This window comes from Embiotoca jacksoni, unplaced genomic scaffold (genome assembly GCF_022577435.1).
Source record: "Embiotoca jacksoni isolate LCO1_2020_lvr unplaced genomic scaffold, fEmbJac1.0.p SCAF_14, whole genome shotgun sequence".
Taxonomy (NCBI): domain Eukaryota; kingdom Metazoa; phylum Chordata; class Actinopteri; family Embiotocidae; genus Embiotoca; species Embiotoca jacksoni.
Window position 1 is genome coordinate 4270987 of NW_027185274.1, and position 16913 is coordinate 4287899.

At 45.5% G+C, this 16913-nt stretch overlaps 1 protein-coding gene across 3 annotated transcripts in view; it reads left to right on the forward strand.

The window, feature by feature from the left end:
* The window catches only part of git1 (G protein-coupled receptor kinase interacting ArfGAP 1), a 21020-nt gene continuing 4107 nt past the window's right edge, over nt 1-16913 (forward strand). The window contains exons 1-20 of one of the 3 annotated variants that reach the window (XM_069147551.1): nt 1-177; nt 3273-3406; nt 3944-4056; nt 4787-4892; nt 5492-5578; nt 5781-5911; nt 6063-6157; nt 6474-6516; nt 7242-7268; nt 7903-7951; nt 8418-8490; nt 9238-9335; nt 10306-10417; nt 10919-11043; nt 11929-12081; nt 13091-13441; nt 14667-14741; nt 15218-15294; nt 15551-15706; nt 16813-16876. In XM_069147551.1, coding sequence (XP_069003652.1) covers nt 126-177; nt 3273-3406; nt 3944-4056; nt 4787-4892; nt 5492-5578; nt 5781-5911; nt 6063-6157; nt 6474-6516; nt 7242-7268; nt 7903-7951; nt 8418-8490; nt 9238-9335; nt 10306-10417; nt 10919-11043; nt 11929-12081; nt 13091-13441; nt 14667-14741; nt 15218-15294; nt 15551-15706; nt 16813-16876 — 2121 coding nt within the window. In that variant the 5' untranslated portion in view covers nt 1-125. The remainder of the gene's footprint in view (nt 178-3272; nt 3407-3943; nt 4057-4786; nt 4893-5491; nt 5579-5780; nt 5912-6062; nt 6158-6473; nt 6517-7241; nt 7269-7902; nt 7952-8417; nt 8491-9237; nt 9336-10305; nt 10418-10918; nt 11044-11928; nt 12082-13090; nt 13442-14666; nt 14742-15217; nt 15295-15550; nt 15707-16812; nt 16877-16913) is intronic. The other 2 variants (XM_069147552.1, XM_069147553.1) reach the window with 2 other exon arrangements.

Sequence of the window (16913 nt, forward strand, 5' to 3'; positions counted from 1 at the left end):
GAGCCGCATCGCTTGACGGCAGACGTCGGTCGGTTCGCTCGGAGGTTGGGGGGGGGGGGACGAGACGGGAGAGCAGACTCACATCACCGCCGACATCCGCCTCTGGATTTCAGCCACTTTTCGAGATGTCAAGAAAGCTCCAAAGGACGGAAGTCTGCGCCGACTGCAGTGCGCCAGGTAGGGAGGAGGGAAATAAAATAAAAATACACCATTGTGTTGGGGAGGGAGGGAGGGGGGACATGTCGGGACCACAGGGCCGGAGTTGCGGTGACTGTCGGCGGGTCCGCAGAGCAGGAAAACGGCCAGCGTCGTTTAAGGCCCAAAATAAACAAGTGAAAAATAGGCGTGTTGTCCCCAAAACAGCTGCTCAACGTCGGTGTAACTCACCGAGCAAGCTTTGACAAACGTCTTCACGCGTGAGGACGACCCGCAGTGGAGGACACGTGTTGACTGATGTCTCCACTTTGAGACACGTTTGTTTTGGTCTCCGGGACTTCAGAAACACGTTAGCTTAGCTTGGCTAGCCTTTTTTTTTTTTTTTTTTTTGACTCGCTGCCCAGCTGGCTGCTATTAGGACTGACTTTTTATTTCTTTTTCCACAGACCGGATTGTTCTTAACACACAATATCATGTTTAATTTTAAAACACCGTTGTGTTACTGCTAATTTTTGCTTTGCGGCATTTTAAGTTTTTTTTTTTTTTTTTTTAGCTTACCTCCGACGTTAGCCACTCGAGCTAACTTTGAGCTAACAGCGACTAGCCAGCAGTTTCTACTGCATTTAGCATTCGTTGTTTTTAACATATAACTCCATTAAAAAAAAAACAAAAAAAAAACAACTAATTTATTGAAAGTTTCTATCTGATCAGCGCGCTCATTTCTCAGGAATCGTCTTTCCGCACTTTATAAATCAAATAGTCCCTCACGATGAAGATGTCGGGACATACTCTTCATTTTGAAGCCTGCCCAGATGAGGAGGAGCATTTAAACTCAATTCAGCATCAAGTTGAGAAGAAGTGAGAGTTGTGCATTGATCCGGACGCAGACGGGCCTCCTACAATGACCATTCATATCTGCACCTCCTGTCTTGCGTAACGAAGCCTCACATGTTCAGTTTGAAGCCCTTGATCATTGGTGATCTTGCTCATCCGTGTGTACATGGATCACAACAGCTGCTCTCTGCACAGCTGCTCCTCAGTGTGTGTGTGTGTGTGTGTGTGCAGGCTGTCATTAAGCTTAAAGGACTTACTTACTCAGTGTTCAAACCCTTTCCAGCTACACCTTGCTGTCTGATTCATGCTTCATCTTTTCCTCAGTTGCTTCCTCCCCACCCCACCCCACCCCACCTCCTCCTCCTCCTCCTCCTTTCGTAATCTGACCTGCATTAAAACCCCTCTGGAACTCTTTTCCCGTGAATTTTTCCAGGAAAATCCACGGGCTTTATTTCAGATGAATGAACCCTGTCAGGAGGAAGGAGATGCTCCGTGTTGGTTGAAAGGCGAAGTTTTACGTCGGTGTACCTGTCACCGGCTGTACGTTTCTTCTCTTCTCTGCGTGTCGCCCCCCTCCTCCTCCTCCTCACGACGACGTGCGCAAACACCCGGTGCCTTCTGCAAAGTGCTGACCTCGCTGCCGGTGACGGGCCACCTCCCTACCGGCCGGCTTCGTGTCATACCGGGGGATAACTCGATGGCACGGCTACAAAGGACGAGCGGCGCTCCCGTTTCTCAGCCAAGCCCTCAGGAGGCTTTAATGTCACACCGTGGCAATCTGTACAGTTTATAGCAACAGTGAATCATCTTGTCACGATAGTAGTGAAATCTTTATTGAGCACAGATGCAATTGTTTAAGAAACAGAGACTCTTGTGAAAGCCTTTCCAGCAGTTTGACAGTGGCGTCGAATTTGTGTTTTATCCTCAACTGTCAAGCCTCGCTGTTGATGTTGTGACCTGTGTTTGGCTAAATTCAAGAATCCAAACAGAGAGAAAATAGAAAACGGTGCGTGTAAACAAAGTTAACCTAATAGCGACCCGCACCAGCAAGTCCACCGACGAGTCTGACCATTATACTGTATGTTAACAGGGTTATTTAGAGCGAGGAGATTCCTCCAGGGGAATACGAATCAGCCTGTGAAAAGTTATTGTGAAGAAACTTAACCAGTCACCAGTCAGATGATGTAAATGCATGTCGTGTTACTTCACCAAGTGTTCTCCATACTTTATTCATCACCATTAGGCCGAATGGTCATTATTGCACATGTTTTATGCCGGCTTAAGTGACACTTATAAAAACACCTGTCAATACCGCAGTGATGAATTAGGCCAACTTTAGGCAAAATTATGTCATGCTGCAGGTTTGGCCAACACAGCCCTGCTAATAGCCTATCTAGGTCTAATAGCTTAATGGCGTAGCCTCATATTGATCCAGCGGGCTGAACAAATAGTGTAGCCTGTGGGAGTTTTTATATTTATTACACAGATTAAGGAATTAAATTGCTGCAGTCTGGCCTTCGCAGCCTCCGGCCTGCTGTTCTAAACTAGGCTGTAGCTCTTGTCACAGCCATTTTGCTTTTGCTGCTGGTTTTTCTGCAGGCAAAAAAAAAAGTATTAAAGCGTGTCAGTTCATCTGATGACGGACTATTTTAGCTCCATTAATACCATAAGCCCAGACAGTTTCATCCCAGCCGCAGAGCCGCTAATACAGACAGTAGTTATATGCGTGTTTGTGCATGAACGCTGTACATGCAAGTGTGCAGATACTTGTTTTGATTTTGCAGACTGCATTCACTCATCACCTCAGGGTCCTGAGGGCATGAACATGACCCAGACTGTATGACAAGTCTTTCAGTGTCAGTGGACTGACGTTGGCCTTTGCTGCTGCTCCCTTTCATCCTCCCTTCATTCATCCTCATGTTTTCTTCTCTTGAATAATCAGGTACTTGTATTGGGTAGAAAAAAATTAGACCCCCTCCCCCCACCCTTGAATTGTACGTCATTGCAATGTTGCACCAAATAGATTAAAACAAACACAGGTTGATATTACTGTCAAAAACTTGTGACATTTGGGGGTGATCTGGGGGTAGATTAAACGGAGCGTAAAGTACGTTTCAGTTGAGTTTTAGGATGCTAAATTCAGAGTTGAGTTGTTAATGTAGCCTGGTTGAGATTTTTAAGTGCAGACTGCTCTGTTGACGCATTTCAGATTATTTACAAAGCTGGGAAGTCTGTCACACACAGCATTTTATGCTGATTGTAATACCATCAATCTATTTCAGACCCGGGCTGGACCAGTATCAACCGAGGGGTCCTGATTTGTGACGAATGCTGTTCGGTCCACCGCAGCTTAGGCCGACACATCTCCATAGTCAAGCACCTGAGGCACAGCGGATGGCCTCCCGCACTGCTGCAGGTAAGGCTGAAGAAAAGAGGACAAATTAAAATAGGGAGGGGCTGGAAAAAAATGAAAGCATATACAGTACTGATGTGCAGAACGATGCCACAAAAGGAAGACCCAAGTTCAGAAATCTGACTCAGCAGAGAGGATGCAAATCCATACACAAAGCTTCTGCTTATTTCTTCTACAGAAGTTTGACTTTTGGTCTGTGAATGTTATATTCCGTGCCTGCCCTAGTTTTGTGCATGTCGGTATCTAATGCAGATTGAGTAACTTCAACTTTATTCTGTAATTAACAAGGCCTGAAAAAAGTGTGGGAGTTTTTGGCCGCATTGGTTCGAAAACCAGTTTTGATTCCAGAGCAGACCATCCAAAGAAGATTAGCATTAGGGATGTACTTTGGCTTCACTCAACAGAATGTACTTGTGATGGTGAACCGTCACTGAGTCTCTGCTGTGTGTGTGTGTGTGTGTGTGTGTGTGTGTGTGTGTGTGTGTGTGTGTGTGTGTGTGTGTGTGTGTGTGTGTGTGTGTGTGTGCGCTCTCCCTTCAGATGGTTCAGACGTTGGCCAGCAACGGGGCCAACTCCATATGGGAACACAGTCTCCTGGATCCTGCTCAGGTGCAGAGCGGGCGGAGGAAACCGAACCCCCAGGACAAGGTCCAGTAAGTATACTTTCTTCACATTTTCCTGATGAATCTTGTTCTTCTCTCACAGAATCTCTTGTAGCACCTTATACAGGATGAATTTTGGCAGCTTGATGTTATTCTGTTGTTGGTTTTCGGGTTCAGATATGGGAAGGTTTTTAGTTCCCTGAAAACGGAAGTACAGTGTGCACGGCCTCCTAAAACGTACTGCACTAGACAAGCTTGAAACAAGGAGTAACCCATCAGTTGTGGTGCCTTGTGGAGATCCAATTATCTGCTACCGAGTGCAGTTTCTGTGTTAGTCAGCAGTGCCTGTAATTCTGAAGTAAAATGTGAGGAAAATACATTCACACCTTGATGAGAAACAGCAGTGTTGCTGGCATCTAACCAATTACACAAGACTTTTTATTTGATGAGAGTGTGTGGGATGTTTAATTTTTTTTCACCTCGTACAAAGGATCCGAAGGAAAAGGTGAAAATTCAAACGTAAGCACAAACTGTTTTTCAGTAAAAATTCAAATCACCTTGTCAGGTTTCAAATCCCACAGCGACCTGTGCTAACCAGAGTTTGTGTATTCAGGATGACAAAGGGCATTTTGTAAAACGAATCATCCAGAGGGGCCATTAGAGAAAAATGTAATGCTTATACTGTAGTGCATTTTAAATCATATATTTCATCCCCACATTTAAATGTTTTCCTTTGAGGCCTGGATTTTCTGTAACAGTTTCACCTTCTCCTCCTGTACAGTCCCACTAAGTCCGAGTTCATCAGAGCCAAATACCAGATGCTGGCATTTGTGCACAAGTTACCCTGCCGTGATGATGATGGCGTCACTACCAAGGATCTCAGTAAGGTAAGAGCTCAGTGTTTCACAGCCGTGGAGTAATATTTGTGCTTCATGCAACTTGTAGGCGCAAAAATCCGTTTTGTCCTCGATGAATTCATTACGGTGCTTTCTATTATTCATATTTTTGCACTGTGAACTCTCAGGTTTGACTGTGCTCAGTCTTTCTGACAGAATGTTACAGTGGGCCACAATGTTATCAGACCGCTAGAGATAATGATTTCTGAGCAGCTGCTGTATCGTTTAAGGCACAGCTGAGAGGTTGGATGTAATGAGGTAATTAGCCTATGCTGATATAGCTATACTGTGGAACAGCATGTCCAAGCACAGAGGTTGTTTCATTAATAAATGTCAGTCGGAGACCTTGAACATAAACACGTTCATATGCTCTCACACAAACACACCCATGCACTCTGACTCATAAAACCCTCTGGCAGGAAGTGATCTGAATGACACAGCAGGATGTAATAATGATCTCTGACGCTGTGGAGCTCCACTGGGCTAATAAGGGAATTCTACCTGTTTCTGTCTCTCCACAATGTTTAATCTTTCTACCCCCGACTCTCTTTGTGTTTCTCTTTTTGCTCCCTACTGTTTTTCTCCATTAGCAACTTCATTCGAGTGTGCGGACGGGGAGTTTAGAGACATGTCTCCGGCTCCTGTCTCTCGGCGCTCAGGCCAACTTCTTCCACCCGGTCAGGAAAATACAAATCAACTTGCTGACTCACGTCTTCTAGCAATTAGCCACTCTGTTGAGTTCAGTTATTTCTCTCTGCATGCCAGGCTTCTCGTTCTGACTCTGTGTGTGTGTGTGTGTGTGTGTGTGTGTGTGTGTGTGTGTGTGTGTGTCTCTCTCTCTCTCTCTCCCTCTCCCCCTCCCCCCACCTGATCCTCCAGGAGAAAGGCACAACCCCGCTACATGTGGCAGCCAAGGCAGGCCAGATCCTGCAGGCTGAGCTGCTCGTCGTGTACGGCGCAGACCCCGGAGCGCCTGACATCAACGGACGCACACCTATGGACTATGCTAGGTACAAGACAGTGAAGGGACCCTTCATTCGGTACACTAATGACATTTAAGTCAAGTCATGGGTCAAATCTTGTTTGGGAGATAGCTGATGTAAAAATCTGAGCAGTAAAAAACGATTTTAAAAATGGAATAATTTGTGTTTGTGTGTTCAGGCAGGCGGGCCATATAGAGCTAGCAGAGCGTCTGGTAGAGTGTCAGTATGAGCTGACTGACAGGCTAGCCTTCTACCTGTGTGGCCGGCGTCCAGGTAACCCCATGTGCCAATTTTTGTGCACCTCACTTGCTCTTAAGCATGACAGTTAACCTCAGCAACATACTGTGGCTGCTTTTATCCAATTATTAGGAACTCTCCTTTATTTAACGTTGCTAACTTGTGGTGGTTGTGTGTTGTCCTATTCACTGCATTTACAAAGTAACTGGGTCCTTTAGGTTTTTTTTTTCACGTTTGTTTTCACTTTTCTGTTTAAAAAATTTGGGACCATTTGCACTTAAAATAATCCTCCTCTCCTCTCCTCTCCTCTCCTCTCCTCTCCTCTCCTCTCCTCTCCTCTCATCTCCTTTAGATCACAAGAATGGCCATTATATAATTCCTCAGATGGCAGACAGGTATGGACCATGTGATTATGTTTGCTGTTAAGTTTAACCCTGTTGTTACCTGCACGTTGTGGTTTGAATGCATGAAAACCATCTATATTAGAACCCTTGCAGCTCCCTAACTTGCCACACTTTTGTGACTTGCTTCATTTCACTGTCTATCTGGCATGAATTAATTGATGCTGATGTAGTTTAGTGTTCTGACCACAGGGTGGCGCCATACCACTTGTAACTCCACCCTACAGGGGGTCTTTGGTATCTTTATGATGCTAGCTGTTTATTGAATATCCAGTGGGTTAGATACTTGAAGTGTGCTGGCTTAATTAATCTTGAGAAATGTAAAAGTGCACACTCAGGCCCTGAGAAATCACATTCAGAATTAGTTGGCACAGCTTCTTTCAAATGTTTGATGGGCACTGGGTTTTTCAGCTTCAGTTAAAAAGAAATATATGCTCACAAATGTTTGTGTTTCGCAGATAAACTAAGTCCCAATCACACCTCGAAATCTGTTTGTTACTTAAGTGGGTCTTACTTCTGAGCTGCCGTCTAACTCCACTTGCATCTGTTCTGTTCTGGTGAATGGTTCCTCATGATAACAACGACTAAAGCTGTTTTCATGTGGCTTGTCTTCCCCTTTCTTTCTTTCTTTCTTTATTTCTTTCTTTCTGTCTGTCTGTTTCTTCCTCTTTCTCACTCCTTTTCTCTTCTCTCCATTTCGCTGCGCTTGGTGGAGCCAGAGCTCGTCCTAAGTGCCCGACACAGAGGTATCTTTACCTTCCTTGTTCCTTTTTTTCCAGAACCTCTTCCTCCATTTCAGTCCCATCTCTCTGCTACCCGGTCTTTTCAGTCTATTTCCCTGTTGTATACCAAGAATAGGTCTACATCTTCGGGAGGGGTTTCACAGAGGGAAGATTATTTGGTAATAATCCGTTATTACTTTTAGAGAGCATACAGCCAGCAGTTTGTTGCTGATCTTACATTTGGACGTGTCTTCAGTGACAACAAAACGAGTTTGTCCTGAAATAGGTAAAGTCTTTCTGAAATCAAATTTCAGATCAGTCTGTAAGCTTTTGACATATAACTCTTTTATATCATCAAACTTCATCACAATCTAATATGTATGACTTTACAGCAACATACTTTAGGAACGTTAAGTTTTTACAATATTTAGTTAGCCTCAGCAGTCATCATTAGAGCGAGGTGTCTCGGTCTGTCACCCGATGCGCCCTCGTCTCTCCCTCTTTTAAGCAAAACTCCCTTCCCACCTCCTCACCTCTCGCTCCCGTCTCTCTGTCCACGTCTTCCTCCTCCCCTCCCCCTCCGTCTCTTTATTCCACTGTGTCTTTGTGATGCCAGAGTCACTGTTATCTTCTTTTGTTTTTCTTTTTGTTTTTTTAGTCTGGACCTATCAGAACTGGCCAAAGCTGCCAAGAAGAAGCTCCAAGCGGTCAGTTGAATTTTGACATCCACGTGGTTTATTGTACATTTATATTGCAGACAGACAGTTGAGGTCCGTAGAAGTGGAATGAGACACGTTTGGGTTTTTGTAATGGATATAAAAAGAGAAGTGTTTGGTTTAACGATGTCGGTTGGTGTAACAGGCTGATTTTTTTTGTTCCTAGCCGAAGTAGAGTTTGTTCTCTCCTCGGCCATCTGTGAAAGCCCACAGCACGCTAGCACTTCACAATCTGACGATCGTTGTCAACATTTGAAGAGCTTAAGTCATAAATCACGACATAGTCTTTAGTTGATTCAAGCGAGAGCACGGCAAGTAAAATCTTTAAAAAAAAAAATCTGTCCAGATACTTGGACAACCTGGCGGTTTTCTCCTGCTCTTGTTGTTCTAATGATGTGTTTGTATGGACAAACAGACCTGTTAATGTGTCTGGGGTCGATATGTTTGTGCGTGACAGCTCAACAACCGGCTGTTTGAGGAACTAGCGATGGACGTCTACGACGAGGTGGATCGCAGAGAAAACGATGCAGGTGAGCCTCATCGCTCCTCTCCTCTCTTATCCTCTGTGTATGATGGACAAATCTCTGTGTGTTTTGACTTTATCTCTACATGGAAACTCGAACTTTGACATGAACTTTGAGATTAAAGGAAGAGACGAAGATGTACAGAGGAAGAAAATAAACACTTGAGACAAGAGAGTGAATTTGAAGGACAGAGTGAGGAGAAAAGGAAAGTGACTGTTGGAGAGGAAGGCCGAATGAAGTGAGTGAGTGAGTGAGAGAGAGGAGGAGGAGTGAGGAAGTGCCTCACAAATTCTTGAGTCTCTCTCCTCCTCCTCCTCGGCGCTTCCTCTTTTTTTCCTTTTCTTCTCTCCCTTTCCGTCAGTAACAGCTACAGTCAAATTGTGCTTTCTGACAGAAGCACCGCAGGTAAGTGGCAAGAATACACACACACACACACACACACACACACACACACACACACACACACACACACACACACACACGCAGGCACACAGGCACACACACACACACACACTCCATGTGCACACAGTGGGAGGGCTCAGAGAGCAACACTGGATTATAGGAGCTGGAATTGAGTTTTATGTATCTACTGCATGCTTCTTACTGGACTTTATGTCTCTGTGTATGTGTGGGCAGATAAACGGGGTGTTGGATGTTGCTGCTGCATATGCTCCTGCCAGGATGACCTCGTTGCTTAAACACTCACTCATGCACACACGCACTTATTTTTTTGCTTAATGTTTTTGTCTCCAGTGTGGCTTACGACCCAGAACCACAGTACTCTGGTAACAGAGCGTAGTGCGGTCCCTTTCCTTCCAGTCAACCCTGAATACTCTGCCACGCGCAACCAGGTAAACACACTCCACACACGCGCACATACTCATAGACATTTGTATTTAATGACGCATATAAACACTTACTAATGAAATTATAGATGGTTTACAGAACAAGGTGAGAAAAAGAAGGGAGAAATGTGAAAGAACCTGCAAGCAAAAAGACAAAACGGATCCTAGTGATATCTCAGAGAAGGGGAAGCCAAGAATGAGTGTGAAATTAGCGAGGGATGTTCTTCAGCTGTGAGAGAGAGGAATCCTTCTGTGGCCCCCCCCCCCCCGCCTCCTTTCCTCACTCTCTGTGTGAGAGAGAGAAATCCCACATGTCCCCTCACATAGTTTCTCTTCATCTGCGCGGCTCGGTGTAAACACAGACTTTTAACACAAGCACAGACACACTCTCACTCACAGAAGAAATACACCCACACATCGCCACGTTTGCCGTGCCCTGATTGGGCAGTTCACTGCGGCCAGGGACTGCTGTGGACTGCTGTGTTTATGGTGGAAAACGCAGTACACACACACACACACACACACACACACACACACACACACACACACAGTTGACCTTTTTACCTTATGTTGTGCTATGAATAGTACTTCACTCTGTTTGAAAGTTTTTCTCTGGCATGTTGATAGAAAATGTTTTTTTTCATACATGGATACCAGCATTCTTGCCTAATTGTACAGCTTGTGTTTCTTTGTTTGTGTATGTGTGAGAGTAGTCGTGAGGGTGTGTGTCTGAGTGTGTGTGTGTGTGTTGCGAGTATGACTGTGTTTTTCCACAGCACATGGTAGTTGACCACAGTGGTCATGCAGGCACTGAACCGCTGACTATGGGCTGCATTGTATTTGTATTCCACACAGCTCATGACACAACTTCCAAAAACTTTTTCTTTTTTTTTTACTGGCTTTCAGACGCTCATGCCAGTGCACGCATGTGTTTAAACAATAAGAAGTGCTAACTTGTGACTTGGTCTTCACTCAGGGACGTCAGAAGCTGGCCCGTTTCAACGCTCGGGAGTTTGCAACGCTCATCATCGACATCTTGAGTGACGCCAAAAGGAGACAGCAGGGAAAAGGTCTCAGCAGCCCTACTGGTAAGACCAGAGGATTGATGGCTTTAAAGCTTCTTTTTTTTTTAAAGCAGATAACAAGGCCATGCAACTTAATGTGGTCACATAAGTCCGTGTCTACAGGTCCATTCATTGACTTATACTAATATGTTTCTGTACAGCAGGAAACTTTAAAGCTTTGAAATATTTTATCAAACATTTAGAGGCAACTGTGATTATAGCTGCAAGCAACAGCATGATGAAAGAGAACCAGTCCATGATGTTTAGGGTTTATTGTGAGTGCTAACTCTACACCCGACCAAGAAGTATGTTTTATGTCAGTGTAGAAATGTATCTTACATCTTCAGTGTCAGATAATTGCTTCTCATGTGAAACCAGCTTTGAGATCCTCACAGAAATAAGTCGGAAAGGAAGCTGGTCGAAATCAGTCAGCAGTGTTGTTAGTTTGAGACCCTCAAGAGAAGTAAAAACGGAAAGAAGTGCGGAGAAAAGTGTATTAAATGAACATATTTTTCTCTCTGCCAGACCCATTGGACCTGGGCATTGATGATGACCAGCATGACTACGACAGCGTAGCTTCTGATGAAGACACCGACAGCGAGCTGACCACCCAGAACAACAACAACACGCAACGCAGCAACCGCGCGAAGGTATCCCTTCCACAAAGTTATCTTTTAATAAAGTGCAAAAGATCCTCCTTGACGTCATCTTAAAGGACTGCGTCTCCCAGCATGCTTTGTGGGACGTAACCACAAAGCATGCTGGGAGGGCTGACACATTGCTTCTGAGTGACATCATCAGCTATTCTGGGCCCTTGTCAGAGAGCCATTGTTCATATGGAGAGAGTGTGTGTGTGTGTGTGTGATGGGAGGACAGAGTAGAGGAGACAAAGTAAGATGGACAGAGAAGACAAGTGGTGTGGGGGTGGTAGAGATGACAAAGTCAACAACTACTAAACTAGTAACCTACTTCTTCTCCTGTGGACTTGTTTAACTCAGCTACTCAGCAAGGTGGAGGGTGCACTCCCTTCTACATATGAGCAATTATTATTTCATTGTGCTCTCAGAAGTGACGAATGATATGGTCTGGTGTTAATCTGGAAAGAAATGTAAAGATAGTTTGGGTAAGAGAGGCTTTGAAGAATAGTTTTTATTGGTTTAGTTTTAGGGAGCGGTACGGGCCTGAATTTGAGCATGCTCGTGGGTCACAGGAAGTGGGGGAGGATTGTGTGTTGAGACCAAGAACTAAGGCTCTACTGTATGTGTGTGTTCCTGACTGCAAGCCAGCCCTCTTCCTCACACACAGGCCTGAGCTCTGTTTTTACACATCTTAAAAGGCTTCGATTCATAATGTAAATTCCCACATTACAGCTGTATAAAAAAATGCGCTAATTACATACCGTACTTCTCATTAAATGGTGTCATTTGAAACCAGAATGCAGCAGTTAGATCACACTTAAAAGATAACGCTGAAGTCATTTATTCACTTTGCCTGTGCCTTTCTGTCCACCTGCCCACATGTCCCGTCAACCCCAGAGCATGGACTCGTCCGACTTGTCAGACGGTCCCATCACCCTGCAGGAGTACCTGGAGGTGAAGAAGGCTCTGGCCTCCTCAGAAGCCAAAGTGCAGCAGCTGATGAAGGTCAACAACAACCTAAGCGAGGAGCTCCGGCGGCTCCAGAAAGAGGTAGGCTGCGTGGAGCAGAATGGGAGGAGAGGATGGGCAGGAATGGGGAAGTGGGAGTCAACGTAGTCGTCATTTTATCAGTTTTCTTTACATTTTATTTGATTTTAGTGGAAAGCGACAGAGGAGAGAGGTGGGAGGGTGCGAGGGAAAAAAAAAGGCAGAATCTGGAATGAAAGATCGGATAGAGAATGATGACTTGATAGTTGGGGTGTATTAACAAACAGACAAAACAAAGTGACGCAGACAGCTTGGTAGAAGTGAAGGAAGAATTGATTTCGACAGAAGGAGGGCAGGATGATGGACAGACAGTTGAATATATTAACATCTTTGAAAGTAGATTTTTCCTGACAGGGTGTCAGTGCCCCACACTGACGTCTATTGAACAAGTATTTGGTGACAGCTCTCCATTGTTATCTAGAAACTAAAACAGCTGCCGTTCTCCTGTGAAGCTACAAATAGCCAGTCACATTTTATTTGTCGCGTTTCGTTTAGCTTTCGATAGCGCTCATCTGTTGCTCATTGTCGCTCGTTTTGGTTTCCTGTGAGTCATCGTCATTAGCTCAATGTATTCATTAGTGGCTGCCAGTGTCGCCCTATGTGACCTTCATGTGTACTTCTCGTCATTTTACTGAGGATTTGAGGCACACATGCACTTTTATAAGCAAACTCACACACAAATAATGGTGTTATGTTGTAGTCAGTGGTACCTGAGTGCAGATGAACCTGCATTTCTTTTCCCCCTCCACCCTTAAACATAACCTGTGTATATATACAGGTATGTACTGCAGCCTCCACCCCTGGCCAAAGACCTAATCCCCGTTTATTGAGTTGTATTTACAACATCCCTCCTGAGTTAATACATGAAGCCCTGTTTGAGCCTTTTATGGAACCTGTTATTATGGATGCTTGTTTTTGACTCTTCAGTTGACACCCTCCCTTCCCTTTAACCTCCCCATGTTCCTCCCTCCATCCTCTCATCCCTCCCTGCTCCTTGCCTCCTCTCCTGTAGATCAACCGGATGCAGACAGAGAACAGTACGCTCAGGGGGGGCCAGCAGGCTGGGGGGCCAGCTGGCCATGGGGTAGGGGGGCCTGGTGGAGGCGGAGGAGGAGGTGGCCACTGGCCAGGGGGAGGGATGCGGGGAGGAATAAGTGGAGGGGGACTGGAGCGGTTTGGGCCAGGAGCGGACCCCCCGGGGCTCTCGGTGACCTCCTCGGTCGGCCCTCACTCCCATCCCCACCGGAGGGAACGCCAGGCATTCTCAATGTACGAACCAGGCGCCGCCCCCGGCCCCACGGCCCATGGTCCCCCAGCCCTGGACTCCCTGGCAGCCCGCCTACAGCCCCTCAACACACCCAGCGTAAGTTAGAATCCACCCCGGCCCCTTTCCACTACCCACCTTCCTTTTGGTGGCCCTGATTGGCTCTCTTTAGCCTAATTGATGGGTGGTAGTCCAATCCTGATCTCTATATTTCCCCTTTCTGTCTCCCTGCATCTCAGTTCCCAATCCCTCTCTTTGGAAGGTTCAGGTGTGCACCATCCCCATGTAAATGTCAAAGTGTTGTCTCGAGATGATTTGATTTAATGTGCTTTTTAGCTTCACGAGGGGTGAAGTGCACAAGTGTGACCTTTTTAAAGAGAAAGATGAAAAAAAAAAAAAAAAAGGGGATTGTCTCATCTGTTTTGTTGCCTGGCAACGCCTGTGATTCTCCACTCTCCAGCTTGCTCTGCACCCTTTAACCTCTGACATTTTCCACCCACTTTTGACCTCCCAGCTAGCTCTCCTGCTACTGGACAACTGCTTAATCTGGAATCACACACACCTGCATGTGCGCGCACACACACACACACACACACACACACACACACACACACACACACTCAAAGGGACAAAAGGAAGTCGATTTTTGCTTTTCCAGCCACATATGGAAAAATCTATCCGAACAATGTTTTTGTTTCTGGTACGGCTCCTGGTATTCACAGACAACACACAACCACTCGGCCTGTCTCAGTCTCATGGAAGCCGCCATGGGCGCCAAGTCTGTGTCCCCTTCGCCATCTCTCTACACCAAGATTTACCTCCGTGTCTGTTGTCTTTCTTTCTGCCTCTTCACCTGTCTGTCTCTTGCTCACTGCAGTGCAACCGTGCATCCTCTGGATGTAAGCATTCTGTCTGTCTTCGCATCGTTTGCCAATTCATCTTCACTGTAGGACTCTCGCACTTTGTCACTGCTGCTAGTTATAGTATCGGAGATCAGCATTAGTGCTCAGTAGTGGGTAGTGGTTTTCTTTTTGATGTTGTGTGATTATAGCTTAGTTGACACTTAGAGTTTCATTGTTAGGAAACCAAAGAGGCATGTAGTGTTGATTGGATGAAGATTGAGCTGGAGAGTTGATCTGGCGCTGCTCTCACTGACTCCTTCATCTGGATTTTCTGCTCTTTATAAAAGTATTTCTTCTCTCTCTCTCCCCACTCTATTTTTCCCTCTGCCCATTTCATCATCCACCTCTCTCTGCTAATCTTTTATTTCCCCCTCCATCTCTTTGTTCCTCTCTCCATCCTCGTGTTGATCTGTCTCCTCCAGGTAAGGAAGGGTGGTACATGTACACCGTACGGAGGCCAGCATCTCTCTGGATCTACAGAAATGGGCCGATACATGGTGAGCCCCTGCTGGTTTTGTTTTTGTTCTCCACTGACTTTCTGACCTTCCACGATCTGGTTCATTCAGGAAATTGGGATTACAGGCTTTAATTGTGTTGGCACAACCAGACTACTGCAAACACTGCAAGGGCCGGAAGTATTGACCCTAATCCTGCATTTCAATTCCAGAAAATCTCTCACATCCTGTAAGAGAAGTCCAGACTACAAATGTACACAAACAAAAGATGAATAGTATAAAGTTATGCAGGGAAATTAAACACCGGCAAACGACCACAAAAAAAAAAAATCTGATTTGCAGAGAAGCTGCTGAATTAAAACCATTTTTGAAATATTCAGTTTAGTGGAAACATCACATTTACATGGAAACAAATGCTTGAACTTTGCGGGAGGAAGTGTCCATGAAGCTCTGTAGGAGTGAGCAGCTCTGAGGCGTCGAGTGATTGTACCGAGTTGTTGTTGTGTTTCTCTCCCCAGGTCCCTAAATCAGAGAAGCACGGCAGTGGCACCGACAGTGACTACGACAACACACAAACATACGACCTGTCGCTAAGGTCAGACTTGCTGCAAGTCGTTATGCACACAAACATTTGAATCGGTTTAATAGTCATTGTTTGTAGAGTTTTATTTGGAAATCAGTTATGCAATCAGATTTGGGTATTTTCTTATTACACAAATAAAGAGATGACTGTTTTTTAAAAACATTTTTTATAAGTAATCGAGGACAAGCGGGAACTCTGTTAAGATGTTGACTATTTCGTGTATATATCATCTGCGATATTTAGTGTATTAGTGTGTTTCTCTTGTCAGTATGGGCCGCAGCAGCGAGGAGGAAGGCGGCGGCGGGGAGGCGTGGGAGCCAGACCCCACCCTGCCCTGCACCGAGGACGTCATTCTGAAGACGGAGCAGGTGACTAAGAACATCCAGGAGCTGCTGCGGGCTGCTCAGGAGTTCAAACACGACAGGTAGGTGAAGGACCCCCCCCCCCCCCAGAGACGGGGACACTGAAGACGATTTGTCTCCTGTCAAATAACAAACCTTCTCATTGTGTTCTTGCTGACGAGCAGCATGATCCTTCTAATCAACACGTAGTGATGTCACGGGAACATCTGGTGTCAGAACCATCACTTCATTTACACGAGTAGCAGCCGTACATGGCGGATGCACGAATGTTGCTTGGAATTGTACAGTCTCGATCAGAGCGAAGTTATTATCAGTTCATCTTTTTTTTTTTTTCCCATCAATTAAGCCGAGCTCAGACTCCAGCCTATGTTTGTCTTTCACGACGGTAGCTCTTTCAAACTAGGCCATCAATTCTTGCCGTGTATTTTGTGGGAGACTGACAACGCTACAGGTATGACCCGGACCCATCATCGTTCCCGTTTGTGTGCGAGCTCCTGTGTCTTCAGGGAGGAGGGTTAAGAAGTTGTCAATCATGGCTACAGAGACGTATATAAGCTTGCGGTCTTTTAGCAATCTTTACAAAATGCACGCCAGAGAGCACCCTTTCATCTTTTTGCTGGAGGTTTCTTGCGGTAGAGGCCACATTGCTTTTCTTCAATAACGTCACACAACATCACCTATTTGTTGTTCATGGCGTTCATATTTGGAGTGAATTTGTAGTCTGAACCCGGCATTAGCTCTTCAGTCCAGACCCTCTCTCTCTCCCCCCCCAGCTGTGTTTTCCGGCTTCTCCTCGGGAACTTCAAGGTGTTCTCAAGCTAGATTAAAAATATAATTTCTCCATAAAGTTGTGGGTGAAAGGAAACTCGGTTTGGCTGCTTGTATTTGTAACCTCATTCTTTCGGTCACTACCTGAAGCTCATGATGAGCTGAGGCTTGGAACGTGGGTCGACTGGTAAATTGAAAACTTTGCTCCTTCTCTACCACAACAGCCTGTGGAGGCACCACGTCCACATCAATGCCAACACCTCACCAGTCTAATACTTGATCTCCTGCACTCCTCACTCCCATCAGCCCCGGAGGGAGTTTTACAGATAAAGAGAGTAGACCGTGTTGTTGCCTCAGGATCATTTTGCCGACGAAGTTAAATGACATTTTCTCTCCTCAGCTTTGTTCCTTGCTCTGAGAAGATCCACTCTGCTGTCACCGAGATGGCTTCGCTCTTCCCCAAAGTAAGTTCCCTGTATTTATGTTTGATTTCTCCCGTTT